The 17,064-nt window shown below is 44.5% G+C and overlaps 1 protein-coding gene across 1 annotated transcript in view; it reads left to right on the forward strand.

Moving 5' to 3' along the window:
• The window catches only part of VWDE (von Willebrand factor D and EGF domains), a 231,100-nt gene that overhangs the window by 175,450 nt on the left and 38,586 nt on the right, over positions 1-17,064 (forward strand). Inside the window, exons 20-25 of the mRNA XM_073677285.1 lie at positions 1,610-1,738; positions 5,232-5,801; positions 10,905-11,000; positions 11,072-11,167; positions 11,343-11,438; positions 14,641-14,736. Coding sequence (XP_073533386.1) covers positions 1,610-1,738; positions 5,232-5,801; positions 10,905-11,000; positions 11,072-11,167; positions 11,343-11,438; positions 14,641-14,736 — 1,083 coding nt within the window. The remainder of the gene's footprint in view (positions 1-1,609; positions 1,739-5,231; positions 5,802-10,904; positions 11,001-11,071; positions 11,168-11,342; positions 11,439-14,640; positions 14,737-17,064) is intronic.

Genomic DNA, 17,064 nt, shown 5'->3' on the forward strand with positions numbered 1-17,064 from the left:
AACCTGTGTGAAAAAGTGATTGCCCCCTAAACCTAATAACTGTTTGGCCACCCAACAGCAACAACTGCAATCCAGCTTTTGCGATAACTGGCAATGAGTCTTTACAACTCTCTGGAGGAATTTTGGCCACTCATCTTTGCAATATTGTTGTAATTCAGCCACATTGGAGGAGGGTTTCCGAGCATGAACCGCCTTTTTAAGGTCCGGCCACAGCATTTCAATCGGATTAAGGACAGGTCTTTGACTAGGCCACTCCAAAGTCTTCATTTTGTTTTTCTTAAGCCATGTAGAGGTGGACTTGCTGGTGTGTTTTGGATCATTGTCCTGCTGCATCACCCAAGTGCGTTTCAGCTTGAGGTCATGAACAGATGGCCGGACATTCTCTATCAGGATTTTTTTGGTGGAGAGCAGAATTCATGGTTCCATTTACCACAACAAGTCTTCCACATCCTGAAGCAGCAAAACAGCCGCCAGACCATCACACTACTACCACCATATTTTGCTGTTGGAATGATGTTCCTTTTCTGAAATGCTGTGTTACTTCTACACCAGATGTAATGGGACATACTCCTTCCAAAAAGTTCAACTTTTGTGTCGTCAGTCCACAGAGTATTCTCTCAAAAGTCGTGGCAATCATAAAGATGTTTTCTGAATAAGCAATGAGATGAGCCTTTATGTTCTTTTTGCTCAGCAGTGGTTTTCGTCTGGAAACTCTGCCATGCAGGCCATTTTGCTCAGTCTCTTTCTCCTAGTGGAGTCATGAACACTGACCTTAACTGAGGCAAGTGAGACCTGCAGTTGTTTGGATGTTGCTGTGGGGTCTTTTTTGACCTCTTGGATGAGTCGTCGCTGTGCTCTTGGGGTAATTTTGGTCAGTCGGCCACTCCTGGGAAGGTTCACCACTGTTCCATGTTTTTGCCATTTGTGGATAATGGCTCTACCTGTGGTTCGCTGGAGTCCCAAAGCTTTAGAAATGGCTTTATAACCTTTTCCAGATTGATAGATCTCAATTACTTTGTTTCTCATTTGTTTCTGAATTTCTTTGGATCGCAGCATGATGTTTAGCTTTTGAGGATCTTTTGGTCTACTTCACTTTGTCAGGCAGGTCCTAATTAAGTGATTTCTAGATTGAGAACAGGTGTGGCAGTAGTCTTGCCTGTGTATGGCTAGGGAAATTTAACTCAGCTTCCCAAAGATGTGATAAACCACAGTTAATTTAGGTTTTAAGGGGGGAGGGGGGCAATCACTTTTTCACACAGGGCCCTGTAGGTTTGGATTTCTTCATCCCTTAATAATAAAGGCCTTCATTTAAAAACTGCACTTTGTGGTTACTTGTGTTTTCTTTGTCTAATATTTACATTTCTTTTCTGATCTGAAACATTTAAGTGACAAACATGCAAAAGAATAAGAAATCAGGAAGGGGGCAAACACTTTTTCACACCACTGTATTATAACCAGTCCTACATGTGAGTGATCAACACTTTTTTCAGGACAAGTTTGCATCTTATAGATTTTAACAACAATGTTTCCTATTCAAAAACAACCAAGGACGTGATAAAAAAAACTCAGCAATGTCACCTGTACGCTGTTGTTCTCTTTTATCATCCAGTGCAAATAATTCTGACAACTCAAAGCCCCAAAACTACGATCCCTGCAATTTATAATATATACAAATCTAGCGAGGAAAGAAAAAGCCAAAACGAGGAGGAGACCATTCAATCCCAATCTAATGTATACGGTGAGTAACCATCTTTTATTCCATCCAATCCATCCGTACTTTTTTAAAAACTTGTTATTTTTCTTTTTCACGTTATCACAACTTCCTCTCTCTCTTCACATCCTTCATAAGATTCTGAGTAATTTGACCCTGTAGGATTTGGGAACCATTTTTTGCATTTCATTTTTAGCTTAGAAGCATTTTTGTAATAGGGTTTCATTCAAAATGTTGTACAGAGTTCGGCTTCCGCAGCCTTCAATGTATCACTGTGCATAACAGACTGCAGAATGAGATTCCTCTGATTTGTAACTCTTATCTCTCTTCTCCTGAACTTCAATGATTAATGACACAACCAACTTTCAACTGGTGATAAAAAAAGGTCAGAACTTAGTTCAGGAGAAGAGAGATAAGAAACAGATGGAGATGAGCGAATCAATCTGTAACTATTCAAATTTGTTACCAACTTCCCAACGGGCTACCAAGAAGGGGTTAAAATAATAAGATACCTAGTACTCCTCTGTTCTAGGTCCTCACCTGTCTTTACATTGCCACCACCGCAGCTCCAGGGTCATATATTCAGATATTCAGGTTTTTTCAAAATGAAGACATGAACGACGCACATCAATAACACCTGTGACCCCTTCATGTACCCGTATGAGGCCCATCATTGGCCTCAGTGTCGGAATAACCAAAAATTAACTCGGATGAAGCTGCAGCGATGGAGGTAGCGTTAGGACCGGTTAGGGCTTACGACAGGTGGATTTAATGTATTTTATTATTTTTAACCCCTTCCCTCTGTTTATTATATTTTGGGGTCGGGAGAGATTTCACGGCAATCGGGGCACTTTCAACTTGGATAAGTTGATGGCAAATCTAAAAAGTGAAAATTTCAAGATCTTTGATCTTCTCAAATTAGAGAAGTCCTTGCCTTCAGAACAAGCTTACCAGTAATTTATTCAGCACCTATGTACAGTGATACGTAAAAGCTGTAGAAGACAGTCGGTCCATCATGTATAACCAAACTTTTTGCAAAATTGATTTTGAGCCGGAAGTGCGAGCAAGTAAAAAATGCCTCAATGTTCTTCAAAAGAGTCTGGGAACAATTTGCTCTCCACAAGTTATATCACACCGCAGCTCCTCCTGCCATCTGAGCTTCTACAATGTCATAACTCACTAAATCTCCATTAACGAGTCAGTTATAAGCCCCGCCCTACTGACATGTGAACGCCCACTTTTGGTCCACTTGGAGGACAACCTGGGACAATCCAGGACCATTGGGCTGTAGACATTGCAGTGTGCTGTGATATCTACAGAAAACCAGGTTGATTTTGTAGCCATAGAGGTGAACAGAGAATAATAACCACTATTGTTACTCTATAGCCAGGGTTGAACCTTGTTGTATATTAGATGCAAAGTGGAGCGAGAGTTAAATCTCAAAGGATGGAGAAGAAGAAATGCTAAAGCAACGATCCCTTCCTCCGATTGCCATTGCTCGGTGTGGAGCTCCGCTTCTTCTGGTGGAGGACCGGCCCATAGTAGATGTATGACATATGTAAGCGGTGCTTGTGATGTGCCGAGGAGCTGCTGACCACCATGGCACGGACCATTTACTGGGATAATTACAGCCATAAAGTTATAATAAATGAGTGTTAATTTGCTGAAGCAGCTAATGAATTATATTCTGTCCATTAGCCGAATGTTTTCCCACATTCTTCCCCAATGCTGTAAAGTGGAGCAGCGCACAGTATGTTTATAGGATCCTGGCAGGGAACAATGGCCGCTATTCTAAGGGAACACACAGAAATCCTTATAATTAACATACTCTGTGGTTAATGTACATTCATCGAAAAAAGTCACTGTTCAAGAGAGAAATAAGTGATGAAGTCTCGGAGAGCATAGAAATGGTGGCGACCATCAGACCCATAAACCATCGGCTACATGGCCAAATTGTGTTCTCCCAAAGAATCTGATCCCGTCAGTTATCCCATTCCTCTTCTTTATCATGTGTTCCTCTACTTTGTATTATTCATCATCCTTTTCTAAATCTGTTTTTTCTTCTTTTTCTTTTCCTTCTTCCTCTTGAAGTTCTTTACTTCCTTTGTCTTCATCTTTTCTTTCTCGATTCTCTTCTACTTTCTCTTCATTTTCTGTGGTACTTCATCTTCTTTCTGTTTTTTCTTATTCTACTTTATTGTTCTCTGATTTTTCTCTTCCTCTTATTCTCTTTCCTAGAACTTTCTCTCTTTCATTATCTTTTATACTTTATCTTCATCTTTTTCTCCTTTATATTTCTTATTGAATTTTTTTTCTACTTCTCTCCTTCTTTCTTCGTTTTCCCAATTCTTTTCTTTAATGGGTTATTCTTTAGTTATTAAATTGCTTTAATTAGTTAGACAGCATGAATACTAACTTCTTCATTTTCTTCTCTCGATTGCTCTGCATTCTTTCCTTTATTTTGCTGTCTCCCTTCACTTTGTTTTTCTCTACTTTATTATTACTTTCTGTAGAAATTTGATTTCCTTTGTCATCTTCTCTTTTTTGTCCTCCTCTTCCACTTCTTTTTCTACTCTTTTTTTTCCTATTTTCACAATTATCTTTCTTCCTCTTCCTCCTTCTATTCTCGCTCTTCCTTATTCTTGACCTTACCATCCCTCTAATCTTCTTTCTCTTCTTATTACTTGCTTTCAAGATTTGATTTCCTTTATCACGTCTTTCATCCTTCCTTGTCCTTCTTTGATCAAAATAATGGTTCTTCCTTTTCTTCCTACTCTTTCCTCTTCTTATCATCTACCATTACTCCTTGTGTTGTCTATGGCCGTCTTCTTTATTACTCAGGGGAGTTTAGCTAAAAAGTAAATGCCCCATAATTCTGGAGTTTGAGCAAAAAAAAAAAACTGTCTAGATATCAGACACTTTTTTGTGCATCATTAGACAATGGACGTGGCTTAGAGAGAAAGTTGGCTTGACTTACCTTGGAGGGTCATGACTTAAAACAAGTAGAGATGAGCAAATTTATTTAAGTGCAATTTAATTCAACTTAATTTTTTTTAAAAATCCACAATTTGGAAAAAATTATTTTTTTTCTATTTAGCTTCACTCAAATTCAGCAAAATGGCAGCCAACTGTGGCTACCAGCTTGGGCCAACAAAGGGTTAAAAAGAGAAAAACAACAACATATCTTACCACTCACCTCTCCGGACACCTCCACTGATCCCTGCCTGATGTCCACTCCTTTCGCGCCTCCGTTGCTTCGTATCTCCATCCCCATGTTCACGCTAGGTTGGTGTTTCGAGCACAGGCAGGTCCCGGAGTTCTCTACAAATGCTACTGTCTGTGGCCTGAATCCCTGCCCAGAGTGACCACCAACCCGGAGATGCGTCACGCAGAGGACCGGACAGAGCTGCCTCTCCTTTATGTTAAAAGACAAATATTAATGGAATTTCCATCATTGAAGATTTGTAAAATTGACCATTGTTTTTTTTTTAAATAGTAATTAACTATGTGTCTATTGAAGGTTCTCCCGATGCTTCAAGACCCATGGAAAATAGCAAAAGGCCAAAAACATCTATTGTGCCAACAACTCGAAGCTTTCCATCCTCAATGACGATGAATGATCAAAAAAGGACAACGTTCTCCAAGATAATAAATGGTCGAAGAACAACTTCTCATCTGCTCCGCAACGGTTGGGTCACCAGTCATACATCGAGGTCTACATATCGAGGAACTACCACCAATGAGTTTCCTATGAGCAGAAGCGTGACCTCCATCTCTCAGCAGCAGATCAATGGCCAAGAGAAGATCTCAAAGGACCCTGTTAGTAAAAAGAATGAAATTAATGAAATACCAAACCAAGTCAGCAATGGTGACCAAGAGCAGAGCCGTCTGGTAGAAGATGTTTCCACTCTGCTGAACAGGACAAAAGGTTGGGGAGAGCTTAAAAGCTCCTTCACAATAGCACCAGAGAAAGCCAACTGTGCAGAGTCTCCATGTTTCCGAGGAGTTAATTGTGAGCCAAGTACAGATGGAGGTTTCAAATGTGGAAGATGTCCCTACGGATATTATGGAGATGGACTGACTTGTAAAGGTAAAGACACATTGTTAGCAGAGCCATAGAAAAAAAATGGAGCAGGGGTGGCCTCAGCTCCATTCTAAATGGCCATTTCTAAGCCCCATTCTTGGGATCATTGGGGATCTCAATGGTTGGACCTCCAGCAATCAGCAAGTTATCATTTTTCCTGTGCTTAGGTGATAGCTTGCCAAGATGGGAAAACTCTTTAAAGGGGTTTGTCACCCCTTTCTATAATTCTACTTATGATCCCTGGATGGAAAAAAATAACATCACATACTTACCTTCCGATTCCCCACTGATCCTCACTCCCACTGGCCGTTTACCCCAATCTCCCGATCTCCTTCTCTTCCTGTGTGTAATGGACTTTTACAGCCAATTCATATATATTCAGCTCTGGCTCAGAATAGCACACGTGCTGGGTCACGCGTGCAACAGACTTTAAGTGCAATAGCTTAAAGTGCTTTTAATAAGCAGTTATACAATGGCAGTTGGACAGGGCAGGAGACAGGTAAGGTGCATAAGATATTCATACAAACATGCTGCTTCTTGGTCAGTTGTATTGCACTATGCATTGGTCATAGCAATCTGCTTCTTACTTGTTTTAACCTCTGCTTTCTCACATCTCACCCGCCCTTTAACACATTCTGTGCACTCTCTCCATATCAACCCCTCTCTTCTCCCCTCTCCCATGTATAACTGTGAGGCTCTACTGACATTTCTCACCCACTCCAAACCATCCACTACCTCCATACAGCACTCAAAACGTTCATACAAATCATTGCACCACCTGCTCTTTCTCTTTTTTCTCCTTCTTCTAGTCGCTGGCGACATCTCCCCCAACCCTGGGCCTCCCTCCACTAGCATACACCACTCTCCTCCTTCTGCCTATAGAAACCCTGCTAATCTCACTCATTCAGTGCATGCTGTCTCCTATTGCTTTCCACTGTGCTCTCTGGAATACACGGTCTGTGTGTAACAAACTAACTTACATTCACGATTTTTTCCTCTCTAATTCCCTTAACCTTCTGGCTATTACAGAAACCTGGATCCAGCATTCAGACACCAACACAGCTGCTGCTCTGTCATTTGGTGGGCTGAAATTTTCACATGCCGCCAGACCTGAGAACAGACAAAGTGGAGGTGTTGGTTTGCTCCTTTCGTCACAATGTGCTTTTCAGGTCACCCCCCCGGTTCCCTCACTTATGTTTCCTTCCTTTGAAGTCCACACCGTCAGACTCTTCAAACCCTTCTCCCTGCGAGTGGCAGTTGTGTATCGCCCTCCAGGTTCCTCCCGCCAGTTCCTGGATCACATTGCCACCTGGCTTCCTCACTTTCTATCCTGTGACATTCCCACCATCATCATGTGAGACTTTAACATCCCCATCAATGATCCCCTCTCCCAATCTGCCTCTCATCTACTTTCTCTAACCTCCTCATTCGGCCTCTCATAGTTTACTAACTCTCCTACGCATGAAGATGGGAATACTCTGGACCTGGTTTTCTCCCGTCTCTGCTCACTGCATGACTTTACTAACTCCCCTCTCCTGCTCTCGGACCACAACCTTCTTTCCTTCTCTGTCAAGAACTCTCTCCTTACCCGGGACACCCCCACTTACCACACTTATAGGAATACACGTACCATTAATACCCAGCAGCTTATGGACAATATCCACACATCTTTAGCCCCCATCTCCTCCCTCTTCTGTCTGGACTTAGCATTGTCACACTACAATAATACACTGAAGAGCGCCCTAGATGAAGCAGCACCTTCTACACGCAGAAAGACCCGACGCAAACAATGGCAGCCCTGGCACATGATGCAAACACATTTTCTTCAGCGTTGCTCAAGGTGTGCTGAGGGTCAGTGGAGAAAATCTCTTTTAGCAGAGGACTTCATCCACTATAAATTAATGTTCAAAACCTATAACTCTGCCCTTCATCTGGCCAAACAATCCTACTTCACCACCCTCATCACTTCACTGTACAACAATCCAAAACGACTTTTTGAAACCTTAAACTCCCTCCTGAAACCCAAAGCACAGGCCCCCACCACCAACTTCAGCGGGGAGTATCTGGCCTCTTATTTCCAAGAAAAAATCAACCACATCCATCAGGACATGTCAGCCCAATCTCCTCAGTGCCTGAATCCCCTTCCCTGCCGCACTTCAAGCTCACTTGCCATCTTTGAGCCTGTTACAGAAGAAGAAGTTACCCAGCTCCTTGCTTCTTCTCGGCCTACAACCTGCAACAGTGACCCCATTCCCTCACATCTCCTGCAGTCTCTCTCACTGGTGGTCACCACTCACCTGACTAAAATATTTAACCTCTCTCTTTCTTCAGGTATCTTTCCCTCCTCATTTACATATGCCATCATAACTCCTTTACTTAAAAAGCCATCCCTGGACCAGAACTGCACTGCTAACTACAGACCTGTCTCTAATCTTCCTTTCATCTCTAAACTCCTGGAACGCTTGGTCCACTCCCGTCTAATCCGCTATCTCTCAGATAACTCTCTTCTTGACCCTCTACAATCTGGTTTCCGCTCCTCACACTCCACTGAAACTGCCCTCACTAAAGTCTCTAATGATTCACTAACAGCCAAATCCAAAGGTCACTGCTCCCTGCTGATTCTCCTGGATCTCTCTGCCACATCTGACACTGTGGATCACCAGCTCCTCCTCACTATGCTCCGCTCTATTGGCCTCAAGGACACTGTTCTCTCCTGGTTCTCCTCCTATATCTCTGACCGCTCCTTCACTGTATCTTTTACCGGCTCCTCTTCCTCTCCTCGTCCCCTTACTATCGGGGTCCCGCAGGGCTCAGTCCTATTGGACAAACCATCAGCAGATTTGGGTTCCAGTATCATCTCTATGCTGACTACACCCAATTATACACTTCTTCTACTGACATCACCCCTAACCTAATACAAAATACCAAGGATTGTTTGTCTCCTGTCTCTAACATCATGTCCTCCCTCTATCTTAAACTGAATCTCTCCAAAACTGAACTTGTGTTTCTCCCCTCTACTAACCTAACTCTACCTAACATTGAAACTACCTTGGAGGGTGCAACCATAACTCCCAAGCAGCACGCCCGCTGCTTTGGGGTCATATTTGACACTAAACTTTCCTTTACTCCCTATATTCGATCACTCACTCGCTCTTGTCACCTGCATCTTAAAAACATCTCCAGAATCCGATCTTTTCTCACCTTTGAAACTGCTAAAACTCTTACTGTCACTCTTATTCACTCTCATCTGGACTACTGCAACTCTCTTCTGATCGGTCTCTCTCTTACCAAATTTTCTCCTCTCCAATCCGTCCTGAATGCGGCAGCCAGGGTCGTATTTCTGTCCAGCCGCTTCACCGATGCCTACAGGGTCCAATATAAACTCATCGCTCTCACCCACAAAGCTCTCCACAGTTCTGCACCACCTTATATCTCCTCTCTCATCTCTGTCTATCACCCTACACGTGCCCTCCGTTCTACAAATGACCTAAGACTAACATCCCCCATAATCCGAACCTCGCACCTCCGTCTCCAAGACTTCTCTTGTGCTGCACCAGTTCTCTGGAATGCTCTACCCTAGACGATCCAACTGATACCTAGCCACCACATCCTCAAGCGCGCTTTCAAAACCCATCTCTTTAAACAAGCCTACCACCTCAACTGCTCAGTAAACTAACCTTCCCCTGTTCCCTTCTTCTAAATATTATTCAGAATCTGTTCCCTACTAGTCATCTGTCTCCACTCCCTCCATGCACACGATAACTGCACTCGATACTTGATTATTGCACTTAAATATACAGGCTGATGACCGGATCATGCAGATTTATATGAAAATCCCTTCTTATTATAATAGCTGGACCTGAAATAACAAGCACTTTTCACCTATTGTGTCCCCCCATTTCCTTGTAGATTGTAAGCTTGGGAGCAGCCGGACCCTCACTCCTAATGTAACTGTTTAAACTGTCTCACCTTGTATTGAATTTATTGTCTGTACATGTCCCCGCTTAATTTTACAGTGCTGCAGAATATGTTGGCGCTATATAAATAAAAATTATTATTATAATTGCCCTGGCCACTGATTGGCTGCAGTGGTCACATGCTGTCAAAGGAGAGACGGGTGGGAAGCACACACATACATATACAGCTCTGGCAAAAATTAAGAGACCACTGAACAGTTTTCTATTGGAAAGCATGGAAAGACTGGTGGAAAGCTGTGATTAAAATCATGGTTATTCCACCAAATATTGATTTCTGAACTCTTCCTGAGTTAAAACATGAGTAATTTGAGGTCTTTTTTATTATTTTGACGCTTTATCATTTGCTGCAAATAAATACAAAATTTTTAGCTTTGAATTTCGGAGACATGTTGTCAGTAGTTTATAGATTAAAAGAACAATGTACATTTTACTCAAAAATATAAATATATTCTTCTAAAGAGAAAAAGCAGAGAAACTGAAAATTTTGCAGTGGTCTCTTAATTTTTGCCAGAGCTGTATATATATATATATATATATATATATATATATATATATATATATATGTATATGTGTATATGTATAAATATACAGTGGGTATGGAAAGTATTCAGACCCCTTTAAATTTTTCACTCTTTGTTTCATTGCAGCCATTTGGTAAATTCTAAAACGTTCATTTTTTTCTCATTAAAGTACACTCTGCACCTTCATTAGTTCTTCCAGGTATTTTACAAACAGTTTTTTGAAGGAGCTATATATTCCAATGAGCAGCTCTAGCTCTGGAGCCCTCGGCATCGCCATTCATTACCTGAACCCTCCAGTTTATGTTATAACCCCATAGATTATTTCTATTTTTGCATACATTAGAAAAATACTAATATTTCTGCAGGACAAGACCACCACTAGGGGGAGCAAACTGAAGACAGATTTTCACAGGCTTTTAAAACTAGCTCTATGCTGCCTCCAGTGGCCACTTTGTGATAATGTCAAGAAAAAAACAATATATAATAATATCTAAAAAAAAAAAATGATGATCATTTAGGAAATGTATTCTCTATTCTCTCTAGATTGTTCCAGCTTTTTCTTCTGTTAGTAGAAAGCTAATTCGCCTATTATTTATTTCTTCGTCATGCAGCAATTTGCCGCCATCCGTGCGGGAGGAATATGGAATGCTCCGCTCCGAATGTTTGTAAATGTAAGCCGGGCTACTTGGGATACAACTGTCAGACGGGTAAGCGGCCGCCGCCAGTGAACGTTCACAGCTGGGAACGCTTCCTTCTAATGAGACTTGATCTCCTACAGCTGTGTGCCGCCCGGACTGCAGGAACCGTGGGAAGTGTGCGAGACCCAACGTGTGCGAGTGTGCGCCCGGCTACGCAGGGGCCACCTGTGAAGAAGGTGACTATCAACTTTGGGCTTCTCAGGCAGCGGGCACTGTTTTACTCCCTATAGCTAAACATGGGGGTAACCAATGCCCCCATAAAGCCCTTATATCTGCGCTATTGGGACACTTATCCTTATAAAAGGTATATACACTTGCATCACTGACTGTATATTATTACGTTCTTTTTAGCTTTTTGTGATCCACCCTGTGAACATGAGGGCGTCTGTCAGGCCAGGAATGTCTGCTCCTGCCCGTTTGGTTATGTTGGACCCCGATGTGAAACAAGTAAGTCATGTTATCTCAGCATTATATAGATCTGACATACTGTGCCGATTAATGGCATAATATGTCACTGTAGGGGTCAGAGATCCTATTTTGAATTATGGAGCTGTAAATTTCCTTGCAGTAGAGATAAATGGTTACATTCTGACTACCTAAAGCCACCACTAGGGGGAGCAGATGAGTTTATTTTTTTTATGATGTTCTGTTGCAACGAGCTCCCTCTAGTGGTGGAAATCATATCCATCCATTTTTTTTTATTGAGCCCTGAACCAATAGCAGAGTCATTGCAAAGGATAGCTCCCATTATCAATAATGCAATCTGACCATATGATCATGCATTTATCTTGGTGGCATGTAATATCATATTTACCCTTTAGTGGGCACTACAGGTGAAATGCTTGGCCCTAGGGCAGGCATGCACAATATACGACCTCCAGGTCACATGCAGCCCACCAAAGGATTTGCTGCATCTTTCAGATGCAAATACATATGTACACTAAGGCGCTGGGACTGGGGCAGAGGAGCGCTCGTCAGCCCTGGCCCCAAGATGCAGCGGTGTGATGAGGTCAGCATGCTGCTGATGTCATCGCACTGCTGCTGGCACCTCAGCACCGAAGCATCGCAGAGGAGCAGAGACAGCGCAGGAAACAGTAAGCACTCCATCAAGGAGCCGAAGATTTAATGCCTTATCATTGTGGATGAGGTGGTGAGGGGGTTAATTTTACTGTGAGGGCACATAATTCGGGGACAATTGTGAAAGGGGTTACAGACAGTGATGGTAGGGGGTACTTTTTTCAGAGGGGCAGTCTGTGTGGGGGGATAATATAAAGAGGGGCAGTGTGCAAGGGATATTATGGAGAGGGGCAGTGTGCGAGGGATATTATGGAGAGGGGCAGTGTGGGAGGGATATTATGGAGAGGGGCAGTGTGCGAGGGATATTATGGAGAGGGGCAGTGTGCGAGGGATATTATGGAGAGGGGCAGTGTGCGAGGGATATTATGGAGAGGGGCAGTGTGCGAGGGATATTATGGAGAGGGGCAGTGTGTGAGGGATATTATGGATAGGGGCAGTGTGTGAGGGAATATTTTAGAGATGGGCAGTGTAGGGGGGAATATTTTGGAGAGGGGCAGTGTGCGAGGGATATTATGGAGATGGGCAGTGTGCGAGGGATATTATGGAGAGGGGCAGTGTGCGAGGGAATATTTTAGAGATGGGCAGTGTAGGGGGGGGGAATATTTTGGAGAGGGGCAGTGTGGGGGGAATATTATGGAGAGGGGCAGTGTTGGGGGACATTATGGAGATGGGCAGTGTGGGGGGTCATTGTGGAGAGGAAAAGTGGGGGGATTTTACAGAGGAGCAGTGTGGAGGGATATTTTACAGAGGGGCCGTGTGGGGGGATATTTTACGGAGGGGCAGTGTGGGGGGATATTTTATAGAGGGGCAGTGTGAGGGGATATTTTACAATGGGGCAGTGTGGAGGGATATTTTATAGAGGGGCAGTGTGGGGGGATATTTTACAATGGGGCAGTGTGGGGGGATATTTTACAGATTAGCAGTGTGGGGGGATATTTTATAGAGGGGCAGTGTGAGGGGATATTTCACAGAGGGGCAGTGTGGGGGGATATTTCACAGAGGGGCAGTGTGGGGGGATATTTCACAGAGGGCCAGTGTGGGGGGATATGTTGTGTAAGATGCACAGTGAAGGGCAATTATTTATTCAAGGGCACAACATGGGAGATATTTTTATTTATGGGGCAGTGTAATGATACTTTTATTTTTAAGACACGGTGTCGGGAAGTGCTGCTGAAGATGGAGAAGAGTGAAGTCTGCAGAGATGAGCTTTGAGCATGAAATGTCATCATGGCGTCTGTGCTACATGGAGACATAAAGTGATGGGAATGACTTCAATCAGAGAAGATGTCAAATATAAGGTTCCTGGATGTAATTGTTTATTTGTGATCTTTCCTGTGTCTCATCAGTGCTATGGTTCCTGTATGGTCAACAGATTGATGAAGACTGTTAACAACTCCCAGTATCTCCTTACCATTGTTAAAAACATACTGGGAGTTGTAGGTTTATGCTATGCAATTGTACATGGGACTGACCTGACATTGCAATTGATTGCTGTACTAAGCTTGGTGATTTATTCATGTTCTGATGTTTGTTCTGGCACTGCATTCATGTACTGATGGTGGTTCTGGCACTGCATTCATGTACTGATGGTGATTCAGGTGCTGCATTCATGTACTGATGGTGGTTCTGACACTGCATTCATGTACTGATGGTGATTCAGGCGCTGCATTCATGTACTGATGGTGGTTCTGGCATTGTATTCATGTGCTGATGATGGTTCTGATATTGTACACATGTAGCAATCCAAAAGGTGCTTCATGGCTATGTTAAAACTTAAAAATCCTCCAAACTTAGAGTTTTGCGATTATGAGGATTTGGTGAGATTCTGCTCCAAAAATCTAGTGCAAGTTAGCATAGATTCACACTTATTTTTTGGAGCAGAATCTCTCCAAATCCTCCTCAAATACTCAAAACTTGGTTTCGGTGATGTATTAATGTACTGATGATGATTCTGGTGATATATTCATGTAAGAGCCACTTTACATTTTTTGAAGCCCTTGGGATTGGTTCAGTATGGCATTGCGGCCTTTGGACCAAAAAATGTTATGCACCCCTGCAATAGGGGCTAAGTTAAAGGAACATTAAACTTAGAAATTAATGTGTAAATGAAACAAAAAATGTAATCGCCCTAATTTTTAACTTGCAGCATTTTCTGCATAATCCAGAAATTATCAGCCTTGTAGGAATCCTGCAGTAAACACAGGGGTTAATCTCCAGCAGATCAGCTCCATCTTAAACTGGTGGCTGGCTGAAGCCACACCCCTTCCAAGGGGCAGGGCTTAGCAATAATTTTTCCTATTGCAGACAGGACAAAGGGGGGAGGCTCCTGCTGCAGCCGGTTGTCTTCTAGCTACAAACAGATCATTGATAATGAGGAGAAAGAGGATGGATGTGGCGCTTGAAAGAAAAATGAAATGCAGGAGAGCCTGGAGTGCAGCTCTGCATGCGACTGGTGGTCATGATGTATATGATTTATATATATGAAGTGGAGCAGGATTCAACTTTTATTTATACGATCTAAATCTGTTTTATAATATCATCAGTCCAATACTCTATTATTTTTCCACACTAGTGGTGTGCAACCGTCACTGCGAAAACGGAGGGGAATGCGTAACCCCTGACGTGTGCAAGTGCAAACCTGGCTGGAGCGGACCTACCTGCAGCACACGTAAGTTTAAGTGTTGTGCACTTGGAAATAGTTGCATATCTGCCGATAGTCCCATAGGGTGGGGCATGGAAAAGGTATGCTCAAAAGTCAGTGTTCCTGGGTGGTCCCATTAAGTCTGGGGGCGTGGACTAAATTTTGTGAATTTTTTAAAAACTTTGGTAACTATGTAATTGTTTTGAGCAAGACTCATGGCCCAGTTCAGGGTTTGGCCAAGTGAACAATTGCCCAAGGATGCCCATTTCCTAGGACGGGATCATTAGGGTTAACCAGGGAAAGATTAGCAGTAATATTAGATAGGCAGTGTGTGGCGGTATTATTTGGGTATTTGACATTGGACAATAAACATATGCAAATATATCAATTTTATTGATTACAAAAAACAATTAAAACACAACTAGTAAAAAAAGAAAACCCTTGATGAAGCTGTGGGCGAAACACGAGTTGTGGCATTGGACAGTGTGAGCCACATGATCCACTAATTGGTTACTGTAATGCACACGCCCGGGCTGAGCGGCGTGTGCGTGTGATTCCACTGGACCGTGCCGGAGAGTGAATGTCTGGAGGGGCGTAACTAGGTATTCACCCGATCCGACCAGGGTCGCACGACGGCATACGACGCCAATGCACCAAGGAGGAACCGAGCAGAGGGACCAGGTGCTACTCCAGGACAGACCCAGGACACGGCTGTTGACCCATACAGGGGAATACAGGAACAGACTGGTTAGGCTGGCACACAGACTGGTGGGAATAGGCAGGCACGACTGGTATGCAGGCAGGTGGGTATGCAGGCAGGGGGCTACAGGCAAGCACGGCTAGAGTGCAGACAGGAAGGCACTAGCAGGTAGGAACACAGGCGGGACAAGACCCAGTACACACTGGGACTCAGGAACAGAACCACAGATGTGGCGGACAAACACAGCAGAGTGAGGCCACCCAGAGAGGTGAGCGAGAGCAGGGCAGGACGAGACCGCCTGGAGCGGTGAGCAAGAGCAGAGCAGGACGAGGCCGCCTGGAGCGGTGAGCAAGAGCAGAGCAGGACGAGGCCGCCTGGAGCGGTGAGCAAGAGCAGAGCAGGACGAGGCCGCCTGGAGCGGTGAGCAAGAGCAGAGCAGGACGAGACCGCCTGGAGCGGTGAGCAAGAGCAGAGCAGGACGAGACCGCCTGGAGCGGTGAGCAAGAGCAGAGCAGGACGAGACCGCCTGGAGCGGTGAGCAAGAGCAGAGCAGGACGAGGCCGCCTGGAGCGGTGAGCAAGAGCAGAGCAGGACGAGACCGCCTGGAGCGGTGAGCAAGAGCAGAGCAGGACGAGACCGCCTGGAGCGGTGAGCAAGAGCAGAGCAGGACGAGACCGCCTGGAGCGGTGAGCAAGAGCAGAGCAGGACGAGACCGCCTGGAGCGGTGAGCAAGAGCAGAGCAGGACGAGACCGCCTGGAGCGGTGAGCAAGAGCAGAGCAGGACGAGACCGCCAGGAGCGGTGAGCAAGAGCAGAGCAGGACGAGACCGCCTGGAGCGGTGAGCAAGAGCAGAGCAGGACGAGACCGCCTGGAGCGGTGAGCAAGAGCAGAGCAGGACGGACAGGGCTCTGTTCACACGGAACAGACAGGAAGGGAAAGGCAGAGCCAGATACCCACAGGGTACTTGCAGTGAAGTAGCGAGTGGACCACAAACTCACAAACGGGAGTACAGAGACAACAAGCAGGAGTTAGGTACGAGTTCAGACTCTGCAGAAAAAGGAAAGGAACGGACATAGAGGCAAAACAGGTAAAGGATAGGAGAGAGTTCAGACTGGAACTGAGTGTACGGAAGAGACCGACACTGCAGCGGGATACAGGAGCGGGTCTGGGAATACGGCCCCCAGAGAGGCGGGGCGAACAGGCAAGAAGCGTGTTCAGACAGGACAGACAAGATACAGGAGCGGGTCTAGGTAATCGGCCCCTAGAAGGCGGGAGGAACAGGCTAGGAGCGTGTTCAGACAGGACAGACAAGATACAGGAGCGGGTCTAGGTAATCGGCCCCTAGAAGGCGGGAGGAACAGGCTAGGAGCGTGTTCAGACAGGACAGACAAGATACAGGAGCGGGTCTAGGTAATCGGCCCCTAGAAGGCGGGAGGAACAGGCTAGGAGCGTGTTCAGACAGGCCTGGAAATACAGCCTCCAGGATAGGCAGACAAGAGAAACACAGAACGTGACCTGGCACCTTCAGAGTGCAAGCACACACTGAATGAAACACAATGCTCAGGCAGGGATTGATTGGAGCAGCTGGGTTATATACCAGGTGACAGACAGCAATAGGCTGAGGACGCACAAGGGGTGTGACCCACAGCAGGTAC

The sequence above is a fragment of the Phyllobates terribilis genome, unplaced genomic scaffold (genome assembly GCF_046119375.1).
Source record: "Phyllobates terribilis strain yellow unplaced genomic scaffold, ASM4611937v1 Scaffold_4__5_contigs__length_816908805, whole genome shotgun sequence".
Classification (NCBI taxonomy): Eukaryota; Metazoa; Chordata; class Amphibia; order Anura; family Dendrobatidae; genus Phyllobates; species Phyllobates terribilis.